The sequence below is a fragment of the Xiphophorus hellerii genome, chromosome 3 (assembly GCF_003331165.1).
Source record: "Xiphophorus hellerii strain 12219 chromosome 3, Xiphophorus_hellerii-4.1, whole genome shotgun sequence".
NCBI lineage: Eukaryota > Metazoa > Chordata > Actinopteri > Cyprinodontiformes > Poeciliidae > Xiphophorus > Xiphophorus hellerii.
In genome coordinates, this window is record NC_045674.1 from 18,303,479 (window position 1) to 18,323,421 (window position 19,943).

The 19,943-nt window shown below is 37.9% G+C and overlaps 2 protein-coding genes across 2 annotated transcripts in view; one reads left to right on the forward strand and one right to left on the reverse strand.

The window, feature by feature from the left end:
* Positions 1–14,255, forward strand: part of chn2 (chimerin 2) — a 38,597-nt gene extending 24,342 nt beyond the window's left edge. The window contains exons 7-13 of the mRNA XM_032558453.1: positions 5,109–5,192; positions 7,117–7,201; positions 9,472–9,645; positions 10,882–10,959; positions 11,172–11,309; positions 11,399–11,504; positions 12,596–14,255. Of these exons, the coding sequence (XP_032414344.1) occupies positions 5,109–5,192; positions 7,117–7,201; positions 9,472–9,645; positions 10,882–10,959; positions 11,172–11,309; positions 11,399–11,504; positions 12,596–12,767 (837 nt within the window). The 3' untranslated portion in view covers positions 12,768–14,255. The remainder of the gene's footprint in view (positions 1–5,108; positions 5,193–7,116; positions 7,202–9,471; positions 9,646–10,881; positions 10,960–11,171; positions 11,310–11,398; positions 11,505–12,595) is intronic.
* Positions 14,256–16,058: 1,803 nt separating this feature from the next.
* On the reverse strand, positions 16,059–18,985 carry fkbp14 (FKBP prolyl isomerase 14). The gene is made up of 4 exons (XM_032558454.1): positions 18,676–18,985; positions 18,309–18,460; positions 17,003–17,130; positions 16,059–16,917 (listed from the first exon to the last, which is right to left on the reverse strand). The coding sequence occupies exons 1-4, from the start codon at positions 18,870–18,872 to the stop codon at positions 16,759–16,761; spliced, it is 636 nt and encodes a 211-aa protein (XP_032414345.1). The 5' UTR covers positions 18,873–18,985; the 3' UTR covers positions 16,059–16,758.
* Between the last annotated feature and the right edge of the window lie 958 nt (positions 18,986–19,943).

Sequence of the window (19,943 nt, forward strand, 5' to 3'; positions counted from 1 at the left end):
ACCACTTAGTCACCCACCCACTAGTTTGCATCTGAGATCTGCCTGCCTCTTGTGGATTCTGTTTTTTCTTTAATTTAGTTTTTAATCTTCCACATACTCAACATTTTAACAAATTTTGATTATTCTTTCAACACTCTGAGGATACAATCTCAATGCACAACGACATCTGTCTGATATAGGTTACATAGCTATTACTGATAATAACGTCACAGAATCTCACTTTACAAAATGTGTCATAACCTTTTAAGCTGGGTGTGTCATTATTCCCAGGCTCTCAGTGATTCCTACTTCAAGTAAAATAAAAGCATTAATCTAGTGAGCTAGTGGCTAAAACCACTGCTCTAACATGTTCAAACCTCCGGTGCTTTCTTAGAGGCAACATTTATGCTTTACTTAATATATTTTTTAACTTTATAGATTCTGTTCTCCAGTAATCTCCCACACTGGAAATAAACGTGGGTCTTTTTAAATGTCAAATTGTTAGTTGTCACGCTGTCTGTAAAACTGACAGTATCTTCTTCATGCCAGCTTTTACACTTTAGGATTCAAATTCAGTGACAGCTGTGTTGATGTTAGACTTTATCAGTCTGCTTGTGACTCACAAACAGAAAATCTGTTCTCTGTCTTCTTAAAGATTGGAGAAACCCGGGGCTTACTGCCTGCATCTGTGGTGGCTTTTTGAACTCGATGTTTACCATTTACTCAGACACGCCCGGAGGCCCTACAGACATAGTAGTTTCACTGTAAAGTCAAAATCTGTTTACTTGGGGTCAAGTTGATGTCTATATAATGCTGCAACTGTAAATGCTCGTGTAATTAAAAGGCTGGCAGGAGGTTAAAAGGTGCGTTTGACTAGATCAGCCTCTTGAGTTTCATGCCTTTCAGTGGTCATGACACTTGCCACACTGGTGTGGCTCTCAAAAGGCTAAACCTTAAATACCATTGAAGAAATTATCTTGTTAGTTTGGGATAATTACCTGTTCTCGCCTGATGTTTAAGTTGTAAAATGTTAAAAATACTCCTCAATTTCCACAGTTAAATGCACTCTTCCAGGCTTTTATAAGTGGTTATTTATTTCAGCCTTAGACATCAGAAAAATAGATCAGTTTGCAATGTTCCCAACATGGACAAAAGTCTCAATTTCATCTTATTTTCTCTTTACTACCGTCCTCACAGTATAGCCATTTTTTGTCATTTTGTTGCTGTTAAAGCCTTTTTTGTACTGCTGTCTGACTGTGCTGTTCCCCACTGGGTCTACTCAGCTGTGCTCTCACAAAGCCTCGCTGGAATAAAAGAGTGCTGCCACTGGAAAGAAAGCCGAGTTTGTTGTGTGGACCACCTTTTGTGTCCTTTTTTGTCCAAGCTCTTCTTTAAGAGACAAGTCGCCATCTGCCCGCAGACAAAAGGGGACCAGGCCTCGTCTCCCTCCCCACACCCTTCCTCCCTCTTCTCAAGGCTGAAATATCTCAGAGCTGCCTATTCCTCATCTGTCTCCACAGACATAACTTTGGAGAGGAATTGCCTGGTGTGGCATGTTTAAGAATGTCAACTACAGAGACAAATTTCTTCACCTGTCCTGTCATTCTTGCGGCTATGGGTCAGTTTGTGTGTGCCCGTCAAACAAAAGGAACTAACTGGTGCATGAAAGTCTTTCATTCATTTACTTTTGTTTAATCCTCAGTAAGCCCATTGAGGAAACATCTTCATTTTCAGTGCTTTCATGGTTTTTATATTAAACATTTTGTTAATACAGATTACAAAAAAAAAACAAAACAAGCATGACAGCTAAATATCATGAGGATGACATCATGCTTTTTTAAGAACCTGTAAAGTATCTCATGAGTAAGAACAGGTATTTGGTTTTTGTTTTCATAAATATGTGGGTTTGTTTTGTAGAATGACTTTAAGTTCATTACTAAGAATACTTTCTTCATAAAGAAACATAAGACCCGAGATTTAAATCCTTCAACAAGTTTCTCACAGTAATTCACTGGAATTTTATTCATCTTTACAGAACAGGTTTCACTAAGCCGTGCTTGAACACACCTTTCCACCTCTGCCTACAATTTTTCCATGGGATGGAGATCACAGCTTTGTGATGGCTACTCCAAAACTCGGATTCTGTTGTCCTTCAGTCCCTTTGTTACCAATTGGAAGTATTCAGAGTCACTGCCCATTTCGAAGACCCATTTGTGCCCCCATTTTTAACTTCCTGTTTCATGTCTTGACATGGTTCTTCAGGTTTCTACTGAATCGTCTTTGATCATAGTTTCATCTGTTTTAAAAAGTCCCCCACGGCAGCCAAAACACTCTCACAACATGATGCTGCTGCGCCTCTACTGAACAGCAAGCATGAGGTACATTTCTGCTACTTTACTTTATAGTAAAGGCACATTTACTGTAATGTTTCATTATCATAATGTTTAATCATTATTTAGTTTTTGCCTGTGTGCATTTACAAACTGAAATTTGACTTTAAATGTTTTTGAAGTAATGATTTCTACCTCTCCAAGTGTTTTCTCACCTCATATATATATAAATATATATATAAATATATATACTTTTGTGTTGTCGGTTTTTTGGGGTAGATGTGCACCAGACCAGCTTCATCTCAGTTCATCAGAAATTGCATTGTTCTTTTTGCTGAAAGTTTATCTTTGTTAATATTTCAATATTATTGTTTAAACTAATGATTGTGGAACCTTGAAGCATCTGTATTTTCTAATCGGGAGTGAACCAGAATTGTCGAGGTTCACAATAATATTTTAATTTTCACATGATGTCACACAGTTAGGAAGTGCATTTGAGGTGTGTTTCTGAGACACCCACTGTTTTGCCTTCATGTCACGTAAACATTAACTATGGGTTTCAAAGGATGCTTTTTCATCGATCCAGGTGCCCAAATATTTAGAAAAACTATCAGGTATTTCCTGTAATCTACAAAAGAGGTAATTTGTGAACCATATTACAGAATCTTTCCTACTGTAGGTGAAGCAAGTGGCCAATAGTGTCAAATGCTTAAAGAAATTTATAAATGTATAAAGAAATGTATAAAGATACTTTAAGCAAAGTATTGCTTAAAGTTTAAACTCCGTTATTTAAAACTAGGTCAACAGCTTTATGGGTAGGTTGAAAGCCAGATGGTATTTGGGTCAAAAATGGAGTAAAAATAATTATGTTTTTTAATTGAAAGTCCAAATATTTTGGACAAAGAAGACAATTGGGAGATTGGGTGATAGTTATTATTAATTCTAGACTGACTAGTACATTTTATAAAGAAGAACATGGTTGATCTTTTGATAATTCAAGACAAAATTTCTAAATTAAAAACATGATCATTTAGTCTATGTGCTTAATCTATTAGTTTCTATTTCATTTGGGTTGTTTTCAAATGTTTTGCATTAAAATCCTTCTAAACTGGAGATGCATCAAACCTAGCTTCTAGTCACCATTTTATTATGAGACCTTCTATAGATGAAAGCATTACATAGCTGGTATATTAAACTGTGTTCACCATCCTACATTAGCGATTTGCATGGCAAGCATCTCTAAACCAAATGTCTCCATGTGTTTTCCCACAGAATGTAGATTCATATCTCAACTCTGACATGTCCAAATGACTGCCAACTTTGTCAAATCCAATTGTGACAAACTTTACTGTGTAATGTTGACTTTTTCATTAATCTGCCAATCTCTCTCTCTCTCTCTCTCTCTCTCTCTGCCTACATGTCTTGTCAAGTCAGGGAAACTACGGTTTCCTTTTAAATAGCATCTTGTGTCTCAGTCCTCCTCTTAAATGCCTCACTGGCAAATTGTCTTTGGGTCATCTTCACTCAGTAACAGAATACACAATGAGGAGTGCTGTTATTGTAACCTAGTAATTCTTACTTATTCTGTATTCACTAAAAAGCTTCCACCAACAAATTTATTTGTCCATTTTTATTTTAATTATGGAAAACCTCCCTTAGAGGATGTGTATTCGTGGTGCTTGTGTTTCGAATGGAAGTGCTTACATGGACAAATGAACCATAAGCATGGCAACAATCCCCCCACTGGAGAAAAAAAAAACCTCTACATGCCTGGAGACATGCAAATAAGCTTCCAATTGGGCTTTTCCTTGGATTTGGGTACTACTGGATTATTCCGTGTGCAAGGATTATGGCTGTAATCCCTTTCCAATCTGAGTTAATTGTATGGAAGTGTAGGTTCTGTCAGACAGCAGACCATGACAGGCAGGAGCAATCTGCAGTCAGAGATCTTGTCTGGACAGCAGTGTGGGGAATTCCACCAGCAGACAGACATAGCTGGAGGTCAAGGTCTGTTTTTGTTACAAGAACCCAGCTTTGAATAAACTGGTATCTGTCTTCGAGCAACCAAAGTGACCCATTTAGAAGCGACCCTGCGCTGACTGAGAACCCCTGCGAATAGAGTACTAACTCCAGCTAAGTGAGGTGGAGTGTGGCCGGAAGGCAGTCCTCTAATGGGAAAGAGCTCTGTCCTAAAAAGCGGGGCGTGGGAGTTGGGTCTGAACTGTTGATCCTTCTTTAGAGAACTGTTGAGCTGTGTGAAGCGATCCTGACAGCACCTCACTCTTGACATCTCTTATCCATCCCGGACGCTGTTCTCTCTCCTTTCTCTCTCCCCTTTCTGGGCGTGTGAATGAGACCCATTGTCTGAGGCACGCTCCTGCCCTTAGGCCGCCCACTTCCAATCCTGTTCCTCCTGCTCGTCTTGCTCTCTGCTGCCACTGGGCTCCGACCAAATGCAGAGTCAACTCCGGCGCTAACTGTCATCAGTAGCTCTTCCTGTTCAGAGCAGAGTGGGGTGTACTTATATCTGTGTGCTGGGCAGCATCTGCTGCACAGCACTCGCACCCCCCTCTTCCAGGGCTCCCCTAAGAAGACTTGGACAGTCTCCTGGACCCAGAGCAGTCAAGCATGGAGGCTGAAGCAAGCAGAGGGGGCTTACAAGGGGAGCTGATTGCTCGCATGGCTAAAAGACAGGAGAGGAAGCGTCAAGAACTGCTGGCGTTGGCTCTGGGAGTCAAGATTGGGTGCAAGGGAAATCTGCTGTGGAAACCTATTAAACTGCTGGCCTCCTGTCCACAGATCTCCTCACCTGTGGTGCGACGGAGTGCCTTGAAAGACACGCCTGAGAAGCTGAGCTCCTATGAAAAGATTCACAACTTCAAGGTAAGCAGCAGTTTCTGTGATAAAAAAGGACATTTTTTATTTGCTTAAGTTATTTATAATTTCTAATTCTAATACTTAACTTTTTTACTACATAAACAATAAAGACTTAATTTAACAACATTTAAAAAATTTTGGGGAACAAATCCTGCGGATACATAGTGACTTTTAAAACCTGTTAAAAATAAATTTTCATTATTAAGTTGTTTTTTTTATGTGAATATATCTGGTACAATTCAACTGACAATCAAACATGAAAAATTGTGCAATAATTGTGTTTTTACATGTGCACTCAGCCTCTTTATCATCGGTTTGTCAGCATGCCACATCTTAACCTTGATAATGTCGATTCGTTTTACCTTGCAAAAGTTCTCAAATTGTCAAATTGCGAGGACATTTCTTTGTGCACAGACGCTTTGAAGTGACCCGATATTATAGATTCAAGTACACCACTCTGGCCATGGCTTTTCCAAAACATCACTTTTCCTCTGATGATGTCAACAAATCTTGATGCTGATTTGGATGTATGACCAGACTAACAGCGGTGCTGAAAAAATAGCTTTCAACAAACATCAGAAGGTTTGGAGTCAAAACTCACTGGTATTTTGAACTGCTGACGATTTTGCCCAGTAGTTCATTAAAAACAAATTCTTTTTGAAGAAGTATCCTTCATCCAGCATCATGCTGCCACCACCATGTTTTACAGTGGGTATGGTGTTGTTTGTAACCTCTCTGCAAAAAATGACTCCAGCTAAAGAAAATGTCAAATCATTCATAACGCTAATGATTAAGGGTTTTGAAAATCTTTCTAGGACAGATGAAGTTTATTTCAGCTCCATCAAATTTAACTGATAGCAAGTTTGAAATCAAGAAGACTTGATGGCAAACGTTTTATATTTCAACAAACTTTTAGGTTTAAGGAACAAAGTTATTTTACCCTGTTTATTTGACTTTTTATATTATTTGTTGGATATACAGTACAGACCAAAAGTTTGGACACACCTTCTCATTGAATTCAATGAGAAAGTGTGTCCAAACTTTTGGTCTGTACTGTATGTCACATTAAATATGGACATTAGAAATTATTTATCATGGTCTCAGTTTTTTAAATGTTATACTGGGTTGTGTGTACACATCTGGGATCCGCTGTTCATGTTTTTGCTGGACATTTGCCTGTCCTGTCACAGACTCCAGTATGTATCTGCAGCTATTTTCATGAGAACCCAACCAGCTGACACTCATATGCACAGAGGGGAACTAATGGATGCACTACAACCCATTAACAGCAGAAAACATTGGTTAACATTGATTTGAAAGCTTTTAGAGACATTTTTGGTTCATAGTTCTGATTTGGTGACAACATATGGAGAGTGTTGAAGGGCTGCACTTTTTTTCTGTGAAGACAATAACAGGATACTTTGCCTTTGGTGCTTTAACATTTACACATTACTTTATCTGTGGTTTCACTTACTAACAGTTTATAATGACTGCCACCTTTTTGTTCACTTCTCCTTTGAAGCCATCTTCCACACATCACCTGCCACATGCTTTTTGCACCTCTGCACTCCTTAGGTCACCGATACCTATTCAATGTGTGTGTGGGTGTCTGTGTGTGGGTGTGCATGTGGGGCTGCCTGTGGCTCCTTTCATGATCTTATCTGTGATCTAAGTGTGCAGGGAGGGTGTACATCTGTTATTTTGACTTTCGGGCCTGCCCCTGCGCTTGCCTGCATGTATCCAATTGCCCAGCAGCAGATGCCAGACGCATTGTAATAAATCCTTTAATCTGCCTCATGCATACACATATGCTCCCATTCAGTGAGGGGTTCCATCCGGTGTGGTTTGGGTTAACAGTCTACCATGTCAGAGAGGAAGGCCCCCAGTTTAAACTGGTCACTGAGTAACATAATGAAATTTCTGACCACAGGTACATACCTTCCGTGGGCCACACTGGTGCGAGTACTGTGCCAACTTCATGTGGGGCCTCATTGCCCAGGGTGTCCGTTGCTCAGGTAAATATATTCTGCACCATTCAAGCTGTGTAATGTTAAGACACATGAATGTGGGATTACTGAATGTTATGTCTGTAGATAACACTGGCCTTTCTTGGATGTGTCATTTATAATTTTTTAATAGTTTTTCTTAAACTTTTTTGTGTAGTTTTTTTCTCTGTAAAAATCTACTTTCAAGTGAGCCGTGAAAGTGCTGATTCCTGATGCACCTGTCTGAATAAAACGGTTTCTTTTGGGGCAATTCAAAATTCTCTTTTAGAACTATAATTGGAGATTATAGCAACATTTAAAATATTTTTTCTAGCTGTCTAGTGATAAGTGGTCTTTACTTACTTACTGCTCAGCAGAGAAGTAACTGGTAAAATAGTTTTATAGTATTTATATTTATAAACAGACTTTAGAATGTTCTATCAGCAATTAGCAGGATTAGATAAAATAACAACCTCAGCGTGTCTTCTGTAGACATTATAGAGCCTTACATTAACATTTTGATATTATTGCTAAGATTTCCACATTCTGCTTGCTCCATGATGGACATACAGAAAGTCAAAAGAACAACACAGATCAACTCTGTACTCCATATACTGTAGCATTCATTTTCTGTTTTGTCTTCCTCCCTGTTGCAACCGGATTGTTTCTTAGACGAGTTTATGAAATAGTTTTCATTTTGAGCGCTTCTTACATTTCTATGCTTCATCTGGCTTTATTTTAAACACATCACTGATAAAGATAAGTAACTTTGAGTATTTTCCTTCAGCAACAACTTCAGCACTGAAGAGAGTTGCTCTTGTTAGTTCTGCTGCTCATGCTATTTGCTCTTATTTAGATGCAGTCATTATTTCTCTGACTCTAGCTCTCTCTTTAACTTACTCTCAAGAAAAAAAAGCAAATTATTTTTAGACATTGTTACCCATTATTATAAAGATCACTGCGTATCTCAGTCTTGAAAGAAACAATATTAGCAGCATTTAAACAACATGGTAAAAAGCAACAAAAAGAGATTCAGTGAACATTTAAAGTGATCATCTAAATCAGCAAAAAGAAACTGACATGTACCAGGACCAAAATGATGACCATTAACCAGGTTTAATACTTTTTATGGTAATGTTTTTTTACACAGAATAGTTACTCCTGTGCAACTTTTCCATTTCAGTATCTTTAAAGAAAAAAAACAAAAAAGGTAAACGTGTAGTTTTTGATTTCTCTGTTGAAATTATGAATTTATAATGTTTATGTTCTTTCTGCCATATTAAATTGTGATATTTTCCACAAATTGAACTGTGCATATGACTTTTCAGGAAGCTTGAAAACTAAAAAAAAAAAACAAAGCCTTATCGTGATATTCAGTCTCAGACTTGTATCTCTTCCTAAAGCATAGTGTGTTCTGATGCTACTGATACATAGAAATCTCAAAATATATCTGTACTAGGTCACTTTTGTTACAACATTGCCCTGTGATTTCCATGAAGATAATGAGGAAACTTTATGACGCATCTGTAAAAGGTTCAAAGAGCTACTAAGGCTTGCAGGCTTTCAATTTCTCAACTAGCAAAAAATGCAGGCTTCTCATCTTATCATTTTAAATATAGCAGCAGAACCAAGTGATTGGTTTTATATTGGAGATAATGGCTTGTCAGAGGTCATGAGATTTCTTCATTGCCAGGACACTGTCTTTAAACTACACCGGTGGCCTTGGTTGCCCTCTACCCAACAGATCGTTTGTTGTTGCAATATTTTCCACTCTGATAAGCCTGAAGCAAACACGAGCATCATCAGACACTTCATGTGTCGTGGGAAACAGGAGAAACTTCTTTCTTCTCTCTCACTCTCTGACCAGCCTTTATTTTTGCTTCTTTTCTCCTGCCTCGGTCTTTCTGTGGTTAGAAATCCAGCAGGGACCTCTTTGAGCCTTTTTGTGATGAGCGATTTTAGGCAAACACCCATCTTTACCTTCTGTAACTCAAGCAGCCGCAGCTCTCTCACTCTCAGCTGTCTAAAAGGCTCAATGTGACTAAAACTACAACAAGAACACTCCCCCCCCCATGCTGTTATATCCGCTATTATCTACCTTTGGCGCAGCATACTGGGACAGCTTAGCTGCAGCTGCGATGTCTGACAGCGCAGTTTATCACTGGCTCTGGGAAAGCTTTTCAAACTGCTGTCTTTAAGCTTAGTGCAAAGATTGTGCTATCTGCTAGAGGCTTATCTCTGTTTCTCTTTCTCTCTCTCTTTCTCTTTGCATTTATCTCTCTTTTTTTTCCTCCTTCTAGACTGTGGCCTGAATGTACACAAACAGTGCTCCAAACTGGTTCCCAGTGACTGCCAGCCGGACCTGCGCAGAATTAAGAAAGTGTACAGCTGTGATCTCACCACCCTTGTCAAAGCTCATAACACCACAAGACCCATGGTGGTGGATATGTGCATTCGAGAGATAGAACTCAGAGGTATGTGCCAAGGCAACTCTTTAAATCCTTTGAGCAATGATCCAGTACTTATTTGACCACCATTTAAAAATGCTGCTAATTACCCTCTTCATAAAAATTTACTTTACATTAAGCTGCTCTTAGCATGTATAGATCTCTTTCTTAACTGTCACTTAATAGCTGAACTACTGAAATCTATGTATTGAGCAGGATTATGGGATAATCCACAGAAGTGACTCTAGGTTTAAGATATTAAAAGGTTGACCAGATGTTTCTGCTTCAGCTCTGGCACATATTTTCTTCTTTTTTTCTATCACTTAAAAGTAATTGTTAAATCAAACTTCAGACTAAATGTTTTTACTCAGAGTTGTACTCTTTGGCCCTTTTTTAATTTGTGCTTTATTTGCTTCCTTTTAAGATCATTCAGTGATATCTCCTGTCATTGAGATGATATTCAACTACCAACAATAAATGCTAATTGTAAATAAATTTGGTACAACTCAGAATATGTTTGCTTCTTGTGTAACATTGAGAAGTAATTATGTTGCGGAATCTAATTTAAAATAATATTTGTCATTTTAAGAATTAAGTTTTGTTCTTAGACGTAAATATTCCTTTTTTGTGCTTTCCTCACACCGTATTTTGAGATTGTTCAGTGTCTCGTATGGCTGTTGCCATTAAAGATTAATTGTCCAGGTGCTGCTATGTCACATCTGTAAGTTGTACTATAAAGAATACAGTAGTAGGTTCTGCAGTGGGATGCTACTACTTCAGACATTTCTGGTCCTCTTTGGCCTTATGTCACCACTAGGTTTCCAGGATTAACTGAATAAGTGTTGTTTTCTGTTTCTAAATCATGGCTAAAAACTAAAGGTGTTAAAGCTTTTGCAGTTGTAATCACCTTCACTGTATGCTAGGGATCTCTTTCATTTATGTTCTGTGGGTTTAATTCACGTTTCAAGAAGTGAACTTCGAAAAAGGGTTTGTTTAGTCTGGTATTTTTTTTAGAAATCCAAATTGTATTATTTAATTGTATTTGATTGCATTGTGGCTCAATTGTACATATTTCATCTTTCTTTCTATTCTGTTATTTTGTTGGGTGTGTCATTAGATTATTTTTTCCTCAAAAGGCACTACAAAATTTAAATGTACTTACTTGAAATAAAAATAAACCTCATTGATCCTTGTGTTGCAATAACATTTTCTGGGAGAATTCACAGTAGTGACTGAGATCCATCTATAAATCATCTCTTGCAGGTATGAAATCTGAGGGTCTGTACAGAGTATCTGGCTTCTCAGAGCACGTTGAGGATGTTCGACTTGCTTTTGACCGAGGTTTGTTGATCATAAATTCCTTTGCCTCAAGAACTCTGTAACATTTTATGTCTCAGGGTTTCCACTTTAAATAAGAGGCGTGTTCAGCAGCAAGTTCTGCACAAAATAACTCTTTCTGATATTATGTGGTTTAAACAGGAACATTCATTTTTCATTTGTACCAAATTCAGCCTTTGATCCCTCTGCATGCACTGTTTGCTTCTTGACAACAGATGGTGAGAAGGCGGATATCAGTGCCAGTGCCTATGCAGACATCAACATAATTGCTGGTGCTTTGAAGCTCTACTTGAGAGACCTTCCCATTCCAGTCATTACATTTGACTTGTACTCCAAATTTATTCAAGCTGCAAGTAAGAGATCCTCTCCATGGTATTTCCATGCTATTTCTGTGCCGGTGCTGCCTGACAGCGCTTTGATACTCATCGTTTGGCTCCTTCAGAACTTCCAAATGCTGAATCCAGACTGGAGGCGATACATGAGGAATTGCTACAGCTTCCCCCGGCACACTATGAAACCTTACGTTACCTGATGGCTCACCTCAAAAGGTTAGTTCATGTGTTAAAACAGTCACATCTGTTATCATTGCAATACCACAATTTGCCTCAGAGACATTTCCTGCTGTAAGCTTAACATACTGTATATACATATTTTATACATACTGTATATACATATTTTTTTTGTTGTATTGTAAAATTTGTAAATTTATTTTTATTTACGTACATACATTTTGTTTTTGCATTGCATGCTGATTGTCAAAATTATGCTTGTTGTCCATGTTTAGAGATTAGCGATGGCATGTGCAGTTAAACTCAAAAAGGTCCATAAAGGTTATTTTTTGTGAACAAAGAGGTTGCTGTTTGATTGGAAGCGCCACATCATCGGTCTCACATGAGATAATATAAGAATACAATTTTATCAAAAAAAAAAAAATTCTTTATTTTTATTACAATTTTAACAAATAATTGCCATGCCATTGCCATACATTCATACCCTTCTGAATACAACGTCACCCTGATGTTTAGCTCCCTTCACAGATTATCCATAAGATTCAAGTCAAGACACTTGCTGTTCCACTTGAAAAAGTTTATATTTCTGTTGGCTCACTATTTATTCCCCACATTAGCTGTGTGTTTTGGGTCACCGTCACGCTAAAACACAGCCTGTTTTAGCAAAGCCTGAGCTCCACAATGCACAGCTGCCTTTTTAACCAAAGGTTGCCCCATGCCAGCTGCAGAGAGCTGGTTTTTATTACTTGCTGCGCTGCAAAACAAAACAAAAAAAGAATCCTGTTCCCAATTAATCTAGTTAAGTAGGATGCTTTAGAGCAGCACAAACACTTTCAAATTAGATATAGAAGGGATAGAATTTAAAATATTCTCACTGATTCTCTCTTTGCAATGGGTACAAATAATTTTGGAGGTAAAAGATATGGTCTTTTCGTTGCTTTATGCTCTAGTTTATGGTTCATTTGCAAATTATATATACGTATAAAAAAACATGTTACTCAAATTGAAAGTCTACTTGTACGGTAATAGCATTGGAAATACTGAAAAGACGTCAGTATGTGGAGAATCAACCCGGAAATAAAACCTTTCAACATTAAAATCTCTCTCTGTCATTTTGATGTATCTTTCAGGGTAACAACATTCGAAAAGTACAACCTAATGAATGCAGAGAACCTGGGAATTGTCTTCGGCCCGACTCTTATGCAGCCTCCGGAGCAGAACGCGTTGACAACCCTGAATGACATGAGGCAGCAGAAACTGGTGGTGCAGCTCATGATCGAACATGAAGATGTCTTATTTTGAGGGCAAAGGGCTTCAGAATTGGAGGCGATGAACAATTATTTATTCTGTCAAAGAGGAAAGTCAAGCCAACTGTATTAAAGTGATACTCTGAAATGTTTGCGATCAAACCGCATATGAAACGCTTTGTATTTTATTTTATTTAATTTTTTGGCATGATGGATTTAGTTGGTTTTGTTGTTCCTGTAAGTTTGGGGTTTGCAAACTCAGCCAAGAGCACCATTTTTTTACATGAGGCAATAGTTATGTATTTTCTTTTTTTTTTTGTTTACGTTATTTGTTCCCTAAGTTTATATCTTAAAGGCTGTTGCTACCTGGTGTAGATCAGTCAGGATGAGAGCACCATGTGATATACAGCACCCTCCACACTTATTGCCCCAACCTCCTTTTAAAGATGTCTTAAAATAAACGAATCTTGCTATTAAGACTTAACTATTCTTCCCAAAATTACCAGGACCACATTTATTGGCTCCCCTGATTTCAATATTCTTCACAACCCCATTCTGAAAATAGAACAGCTCTTACTCTTCCTCAAGAGTTGGTTTCTTTCTTTGCCTCACTGTGACGAAACTTGGATCCACATCCAGCCTTTTACGTCACAGTTTCAAAAATGGTTAGGTGACATTTATTTTATAGTAACAGTTTGGGGTAGTAAAATGGATGGCAGACTAGGCTGAGTAAGTCTACTCAAATTAAAGGTAGGATTTTCAAAGTGAAGTTATTTTAAGGCTCTTTAACATCTTTACAAAGGGTGGAGGCAAAAGGTGCAGAGGACACTGTAGGACTAGTGTGGATCCAAATTGAAGAAGGCCTGGTGCTGTTTAATCTGAACCTTGCAGGTCAGCCAAATTTATGCTCACCTGCATTTTGTGGGAACACTGGAATGGTACAATGTAGATAGAGTCAGACTTAACTTGTGTACTTAAAAAAAAAGAAAGAAACAAGACATTCATAAAGCACTTTTTTTGCATCAATTGTAAAGATTTATTTTGTAAAGATTTTCGTGCTCCATAGTTTATATATACAAGTTCTTGGAAATGCTTGTTGGTGGACCTGCAGAAGGGTCAAATCAGAAATGACACATCAGAAGAAGGCAGACAGTTTCAGGATCCATCATTTATGCGGATATGATGACATTGTGTCTCTTGAAGGGTGCAACACATGTGCCAGACTCCTATGTGCACATTTTGGTTGGTAGTGTTGCAAAGTTTGAGTGTGCAGACTATTACTGGGGATTTGTTCGAGTAAAGTGGTGTTTTTTTTAAATATACATTTTGTTATTTTAAGCCAGTAACATCGCTCGATGACGACCACAACCACCACACGAGGGCCCAAAGTGACGCCTGTGCCAAGCATGTTCCTTTATCACTTGGTTTAATGTGATTGTTGAATCCTTTCTACAGATCCATTTTATCAAAATGTATTTTTGTGACAGTTGCAATTCAAATGTAATTTATGAAATGATGTTTTATTAAAGAAGGTAAAACTTGAGTTTGAAGTAGACTGACAAGTTGAAGACGTGTCTAAACTAGATTTCAACTCCTGTGGGGGGGGTTTAGGACCATGAACAAAATCCAGTGTGTTTACCATTTTTACTTCCTTCTTTATTTTCCCACTGAGCCAGCTCTACCTGCACGCATGTGGTGAGAAGGGTTGAATTTTGCCAGAAGCCAAATAAACTCCAGGAACGAGGAAAAGGAGTCATAAAAGAAACAGTAGTGCTCTTTGTGAGAGAGGTGCACCACAGTCACATCCTGTCCTGCTACTTAAAGGCACGTCTCTATCTGAACTCTGAGGCTGTTGAGTGTTGCTCATGCACGTCAGCTGTCATCTGGGGGTTTTTTTTAGATATGCAGTATTGCAAAAACAATGATACAATCATTTCCTCATATCTTTATATTTAACTTAATGTATTGAAAGAACCAGCCTTCATGAAAATAGGGAAGTCGTTATTTTTCTAAATGCAGAAGTTAGGATTTTTTTGCTTAAGAAATAAGTTAATAGCTGAACCACCATTGTGGCTTTAAAATAGATTGCTCCCTTTCTCTCCTCCATTGCATCATCCCCCAACTCCTGAAGTTGGTTTATGTTTGCAAAATCAGATTTCTTATTCAGCTGTATTCAGCTAATGATCAGCCAAAGCTTTCCATGTTTAAAATAATTTAAAAAAGGAAAAGAGGACGACTGGAGCGAAGCTGTTAGCAGTACCATGCTTCAATGGTTCCTTTGATCTGAGAAACAAACAGTCTGCTTCTTGTTGCTGATTTGACTAGTCCCCTGACTGAGCCTCGAGCCGTAAGTCACATTTAGTCCACATGTTAAACAGCCTCTGCTTAGTGGCCATGTTATTTACACTCTGCAGTTGCTTTGGAGCTACAGCGAGAGCTGCCGCAAGCTTGGGGTCAGGAGCAAGCCTGTGAACCACTTTGATAATGATATGCCATTCAATACATAATTTGAAGGCAATCGATAGAAAGGCATTTCAATAAATTAGAATTTCATCAAAAAATGCATTCGGTAATTCAGTTCTTTACATTAAACTCAGGTATTACATAGATCCATTACATATACAGTGATGCATTTTATATTTTCGTTCAATTTGTTGATTGTCTTACAGCTAATGAAAGCCCAAAAATTCTGTTTCTTGAAAATTCTATCACATTAAAAGCAACTTCAAAAGATTTTCTTTTAAACAGAAAAGTTAACCCACTGAAAGTCTGTCCATGTACTCTACAGTCTAATGCACTCAATACATGATCAAATGATCAAAGTTTGCATGCATTTCCACCTCAGTGCAGCATGATATGGAGGCGGTCAGCACTGCAGCAAGTCAAAAACAATAATCAGAGCCAGGAGGAGTGTCTTTGTGCTGTCAATCGAGCTAGTGTATGTGCTGCTAAATGCATTACAAGTGGAAAACAACGTACCGTTACAGGAAAACTGTTTATGCACTGTCATCGATGGAACTAGGCTGAGCATTCATGGCAGGTCCTGTTGTTGTGTTGGTTGTAGCGTAGCAGAGAGCAAGTTGAAAGGGTGAAAGTAAGACCGTCCTCCAGGTTTTGATTTGCTGTTCCTGATCAAGCGATGTATTTATTGAGAGGACAGCAGGTGCATGGGGAGAAGACAGAGGAGCCAAATTTTTTCAAAGATTATCTACTTCATATTATACTGCCATCACATATGGGTAGTTCTAACAAATATATAAATGTTGCATACCTGTTTTCATAAACCTCAAGCAGCTTGGATCCTGTGCATTTCCACTATATCTCCAGACTCTGGTGCATCAGTCAATTAATGTTGAAAGTCTTTATTTTGCAAGCGGTTCAAATATGCATTTTGTGTTTTAAAAGTTTAAATTGAAATGTATCAAAGTAGTACATGAGGAAATATAATCTATAACATGGAGATTGAAACCAAATAAAATTTCAAACATCTTCAACTCCCATTACTCCAACATGCATAATATATGGTTCCGATAACAAGTGATGCTTTACGTGACTTTACTCTCAATTTGAAGAAAAAATATATAGGTCAGTCAGCTACTGTGGGGGATTGTGCATTTTTTACAGTTGGGGAGGATTTAAAGAGATGAAAGAGTTTGTAAAAATAAAAGGCAAGAGTGCCCTCTAGTGGTAAATATGCACAGAAGCGACCAGTTATCCTGCATCATTACAGACTGGGACAAGTTACTAAAATAAATCTTTGAAAAAACTAGTTTATTTCATCAAAAATTGTTTAATCATCTTAAAGCAACAAGAACTATGACATTTATATGTGTGTCCAAGGGAAATAAGTTATGAAATGTGCAAATGAATATAAAACATAAAACTTCTATGTCAAAATAAAAAAAAAAACATAAAACAAAACATCAGACAATATTGGTCAAATGTAGTTTTAAAATTATGAAAGTCTTTGTTTAAAACATCAATTTATATAAGTTTCAAAGATGATCTACAAAAAAAAAAACTAATTTAAAAGTTGAATCCGTCATTCAGAGTTCATCATGTATGGAGGTGAATTCCCTAACTGATATAAAACCGTCTTTGTCCTCATCCTCATTTTTGAAGATGTCATCAACCATCACTTCATGATGTGTGTCATTGGGCGAGTAACCATGTTTCTCAAATTCCTTCTTCAAGAAATGCTTCACCTGAAAATATGAAAAGAAATTAGAAGATAGTTTCTAATAACGTCGTTTGGTCTTGACACAGAAAGGGACAGTCAAAAAGACACACCTCCTGTCTGGAGAGTTTCCAGTCGTCGTTAAGATCCATGTCCCGGAAAGAGTCGTGGGACCTGGGACCATTTTGGATCTCCATGAGCTCAATGTCAAATATCAAGGTGCTGCTTGGAGGAATTTTACCTGTAAACAAACAAGGTTTTTGCTCAGGCAAAAACATCGACTCCTTCAGTTTTTCATGTATTGTAACATTACAGCCAAACACCTCCATGTGTTTTATTATAATTTGATGTGACAAACCAACACCAAGTAGAGAATGATTGTCAAATGTAAGAACCATTACACATTATCTTATGTCTCTAAAACCTCTGTAAACAGACGTTTTCAAGTCTTGACAGAATCTTAATCGAAATTAGGTTTGGATTTGAACTGGGCCATTTTAGCACATTAATAGGCTTTGATCTAAGCTAGGGGTGGGCAATCCTGGTCCTCGAGGGTCGGTGTCCTGCAACTCTTTGACGTCTCTCTGGTCCAACACACTTGAATCCAACAGCTGAATCGCCTCCTCAGTGCAGTCAGGTTCTCCAGAGTCCTGCTAATGACCTCATTATTTGACTCAGGCGTGTTGAAGTGGAGATACATCTAAAAGTTGCAGGAGACCGGCCCTCCAGGCCTGGAGTTGCCCACCCCTGATCTAAGCCATTCTCTTGTAGCACTGGATGAACTGATGTTCTACTGAAAAACTTGAACTTCTGTCCCAGTCTCAGGTCTTTTGCAGCCTCTTAACAGATTTTCTTTGAGCAAATCCCTGTATTTAGCTCCATCCTTCTTCCCATCAAGCACTTTGAATTGCCTTGTTGCTGAAAATATGCTATATAAATGAAACTACCTTACCTTCTGACCAGCTACCCTACATCTACTGAAGAAAAGCATGATGATGCTACCACCTTGGGAGTGGTGTGTTCAGAGTGTTAATGCGCTATTAGTTTTCTACCAAACATAGTGTTTTACATGTAAACCAAAAATATAATATGGATCCTCCAATGCCTTTCTCTCTACAATAGCTTTCTTAGTGCCTAGTAAGTGTACAGCTTGGTTGTTTGCCTGTTTAGTTTGACAGGAGTCTTGTTAGGTTTGCAGCTGTGCCATACTCTATTTCAGGGGATACATGATTAGACAGTACTGCATGAGATGTAAAAAGTTTCAGATATTATTTTATAACCTAACCCTCGGTCTTCATGCTGTTTGTTCACCAATGTTCTCTAATAAACCCTCTGAGGCCCTTACAGAAAAGCAGGAACTATACTGAGATTAGGTTACGCAGAGATGATTTATTAGCTAAGCGACTGAATCTGTAATACCTTGACCTTCCTTTCCGTATCCCAGTGATGGAGGGACAGTCAGCTTCCTGCGCTCTCCAGCACACATATTCTGCAGGCCCTTGTCCCAACCTTTAAGCACCTCTCGGATCCCAAGAGTGAACCAGACTGGATTTCTGTCCCCATGTTTGCGGCTGCCAGGGATCAAATGATCAACAAGAGTTTAAAGTCAAGAACACAGAAATTTGATAACAGCTGAATAAATCTCTGCGTTTTGAGTAGATTGTGGCATATTATTTCCATAAATCTGTACATTTAAACAGTTAATCAGATTTCACAAATCTGAGTAATTTCATCTGAACTAAGTGTAGTAATACAGAAAGAAATACCGAATGTTAACGTCTTTTACCTGGAATGGAACATAGTGCCATTGCTCTCCAGGAATCCCTCGTAATGAACAAGAAGCATGTCTCCATACTTTGATTTTCGGTGACACTGAAAAGGTTTGTGCATCACCTCAATTTTCACATCGGCTTCTGGAAGTTTTCCACCAGTGACACAAACAAACAGTGATGGCAATAAGGAACAAAGAGTAAACAGCATCATGTTTGAAGACAATTGTTAAAACTTTAGCAAAATGTACACAAATTAAAAAGTTTAACTGCTAAAATCCCTTACGTGGCAGACAAACTTCTGCAGAAGGGTGCGCATCATTTGTCAGCTGGCGAGGCAATTGCTCCTCTGGGTGGAAATGGTTGGTACACCATTGAAACGTTGCATGAGTTGGAGTAAGGACGGTGCAAATTCACCCCTAAAAATATACTTTTGAGTTTAGTTCACAGAGGAGAGTCTGTATTTAACTTGATTTCATAGATCACAATCTAAACATTTTAAATTGGATTTACATGTACATTAAGTCCACTCTCATTTATTCTTTCTATTAAGTAAAGCATTTGAAAATATAAGAAATATAATTTATCAGTCATCTTGCATATGTATTGTGCCTTTATGCAGTGACAGTTTCTTTTACGTGGGGTATAAAATGCCCAAGGTGGCATGAGAAAGAAAGCACGTGCACCGGAAAAGAGTTGTACCCTGAACACATTTTCAATTGCTTTTGTTCATATGAAGTCTTCAAGAAGTTGGCTTCCCCAGTTCCCCTGAGAGTAGTGAGATTAGATCACATAGTTTCTGCCCTGCCTTTTTCTGGCAGAATCACCCAGGATATTCATGCAACAACCACCACTTACCATAGAGTATTTAGCTGATCAGTCTTTTTAAATTTCTCTCATTTTCTTTGAATACATTTACTGTATTTTTCGACTGACTTCCCAATAAAGCTGCTGTCATTTTACAAATATAACTCTTTTATTTGGAACACCTGTTCCAACTTCTTGTGAATCAGTGTCAGGCTTTTAGGGACAGACATGGAGAAGACAATTTGCTGATAATTTTACTGAGAATGAAGTTTTAAATTGCATGTAACATTTTAAAAATCAAGGATTGGATGTTTTGGTTAGCATGCTCATCATCGATTTATCCCTCAAAGAAATATATTCAACAAAATAATCAAAGAAAACATACATTTCTAAAACTGACTTATATAGTGTTCTTATTTTAGGCTATAGAAGACTCCTTGGTTTGTACAGTACGTAATCTAGTTAGAGGTATCAATAG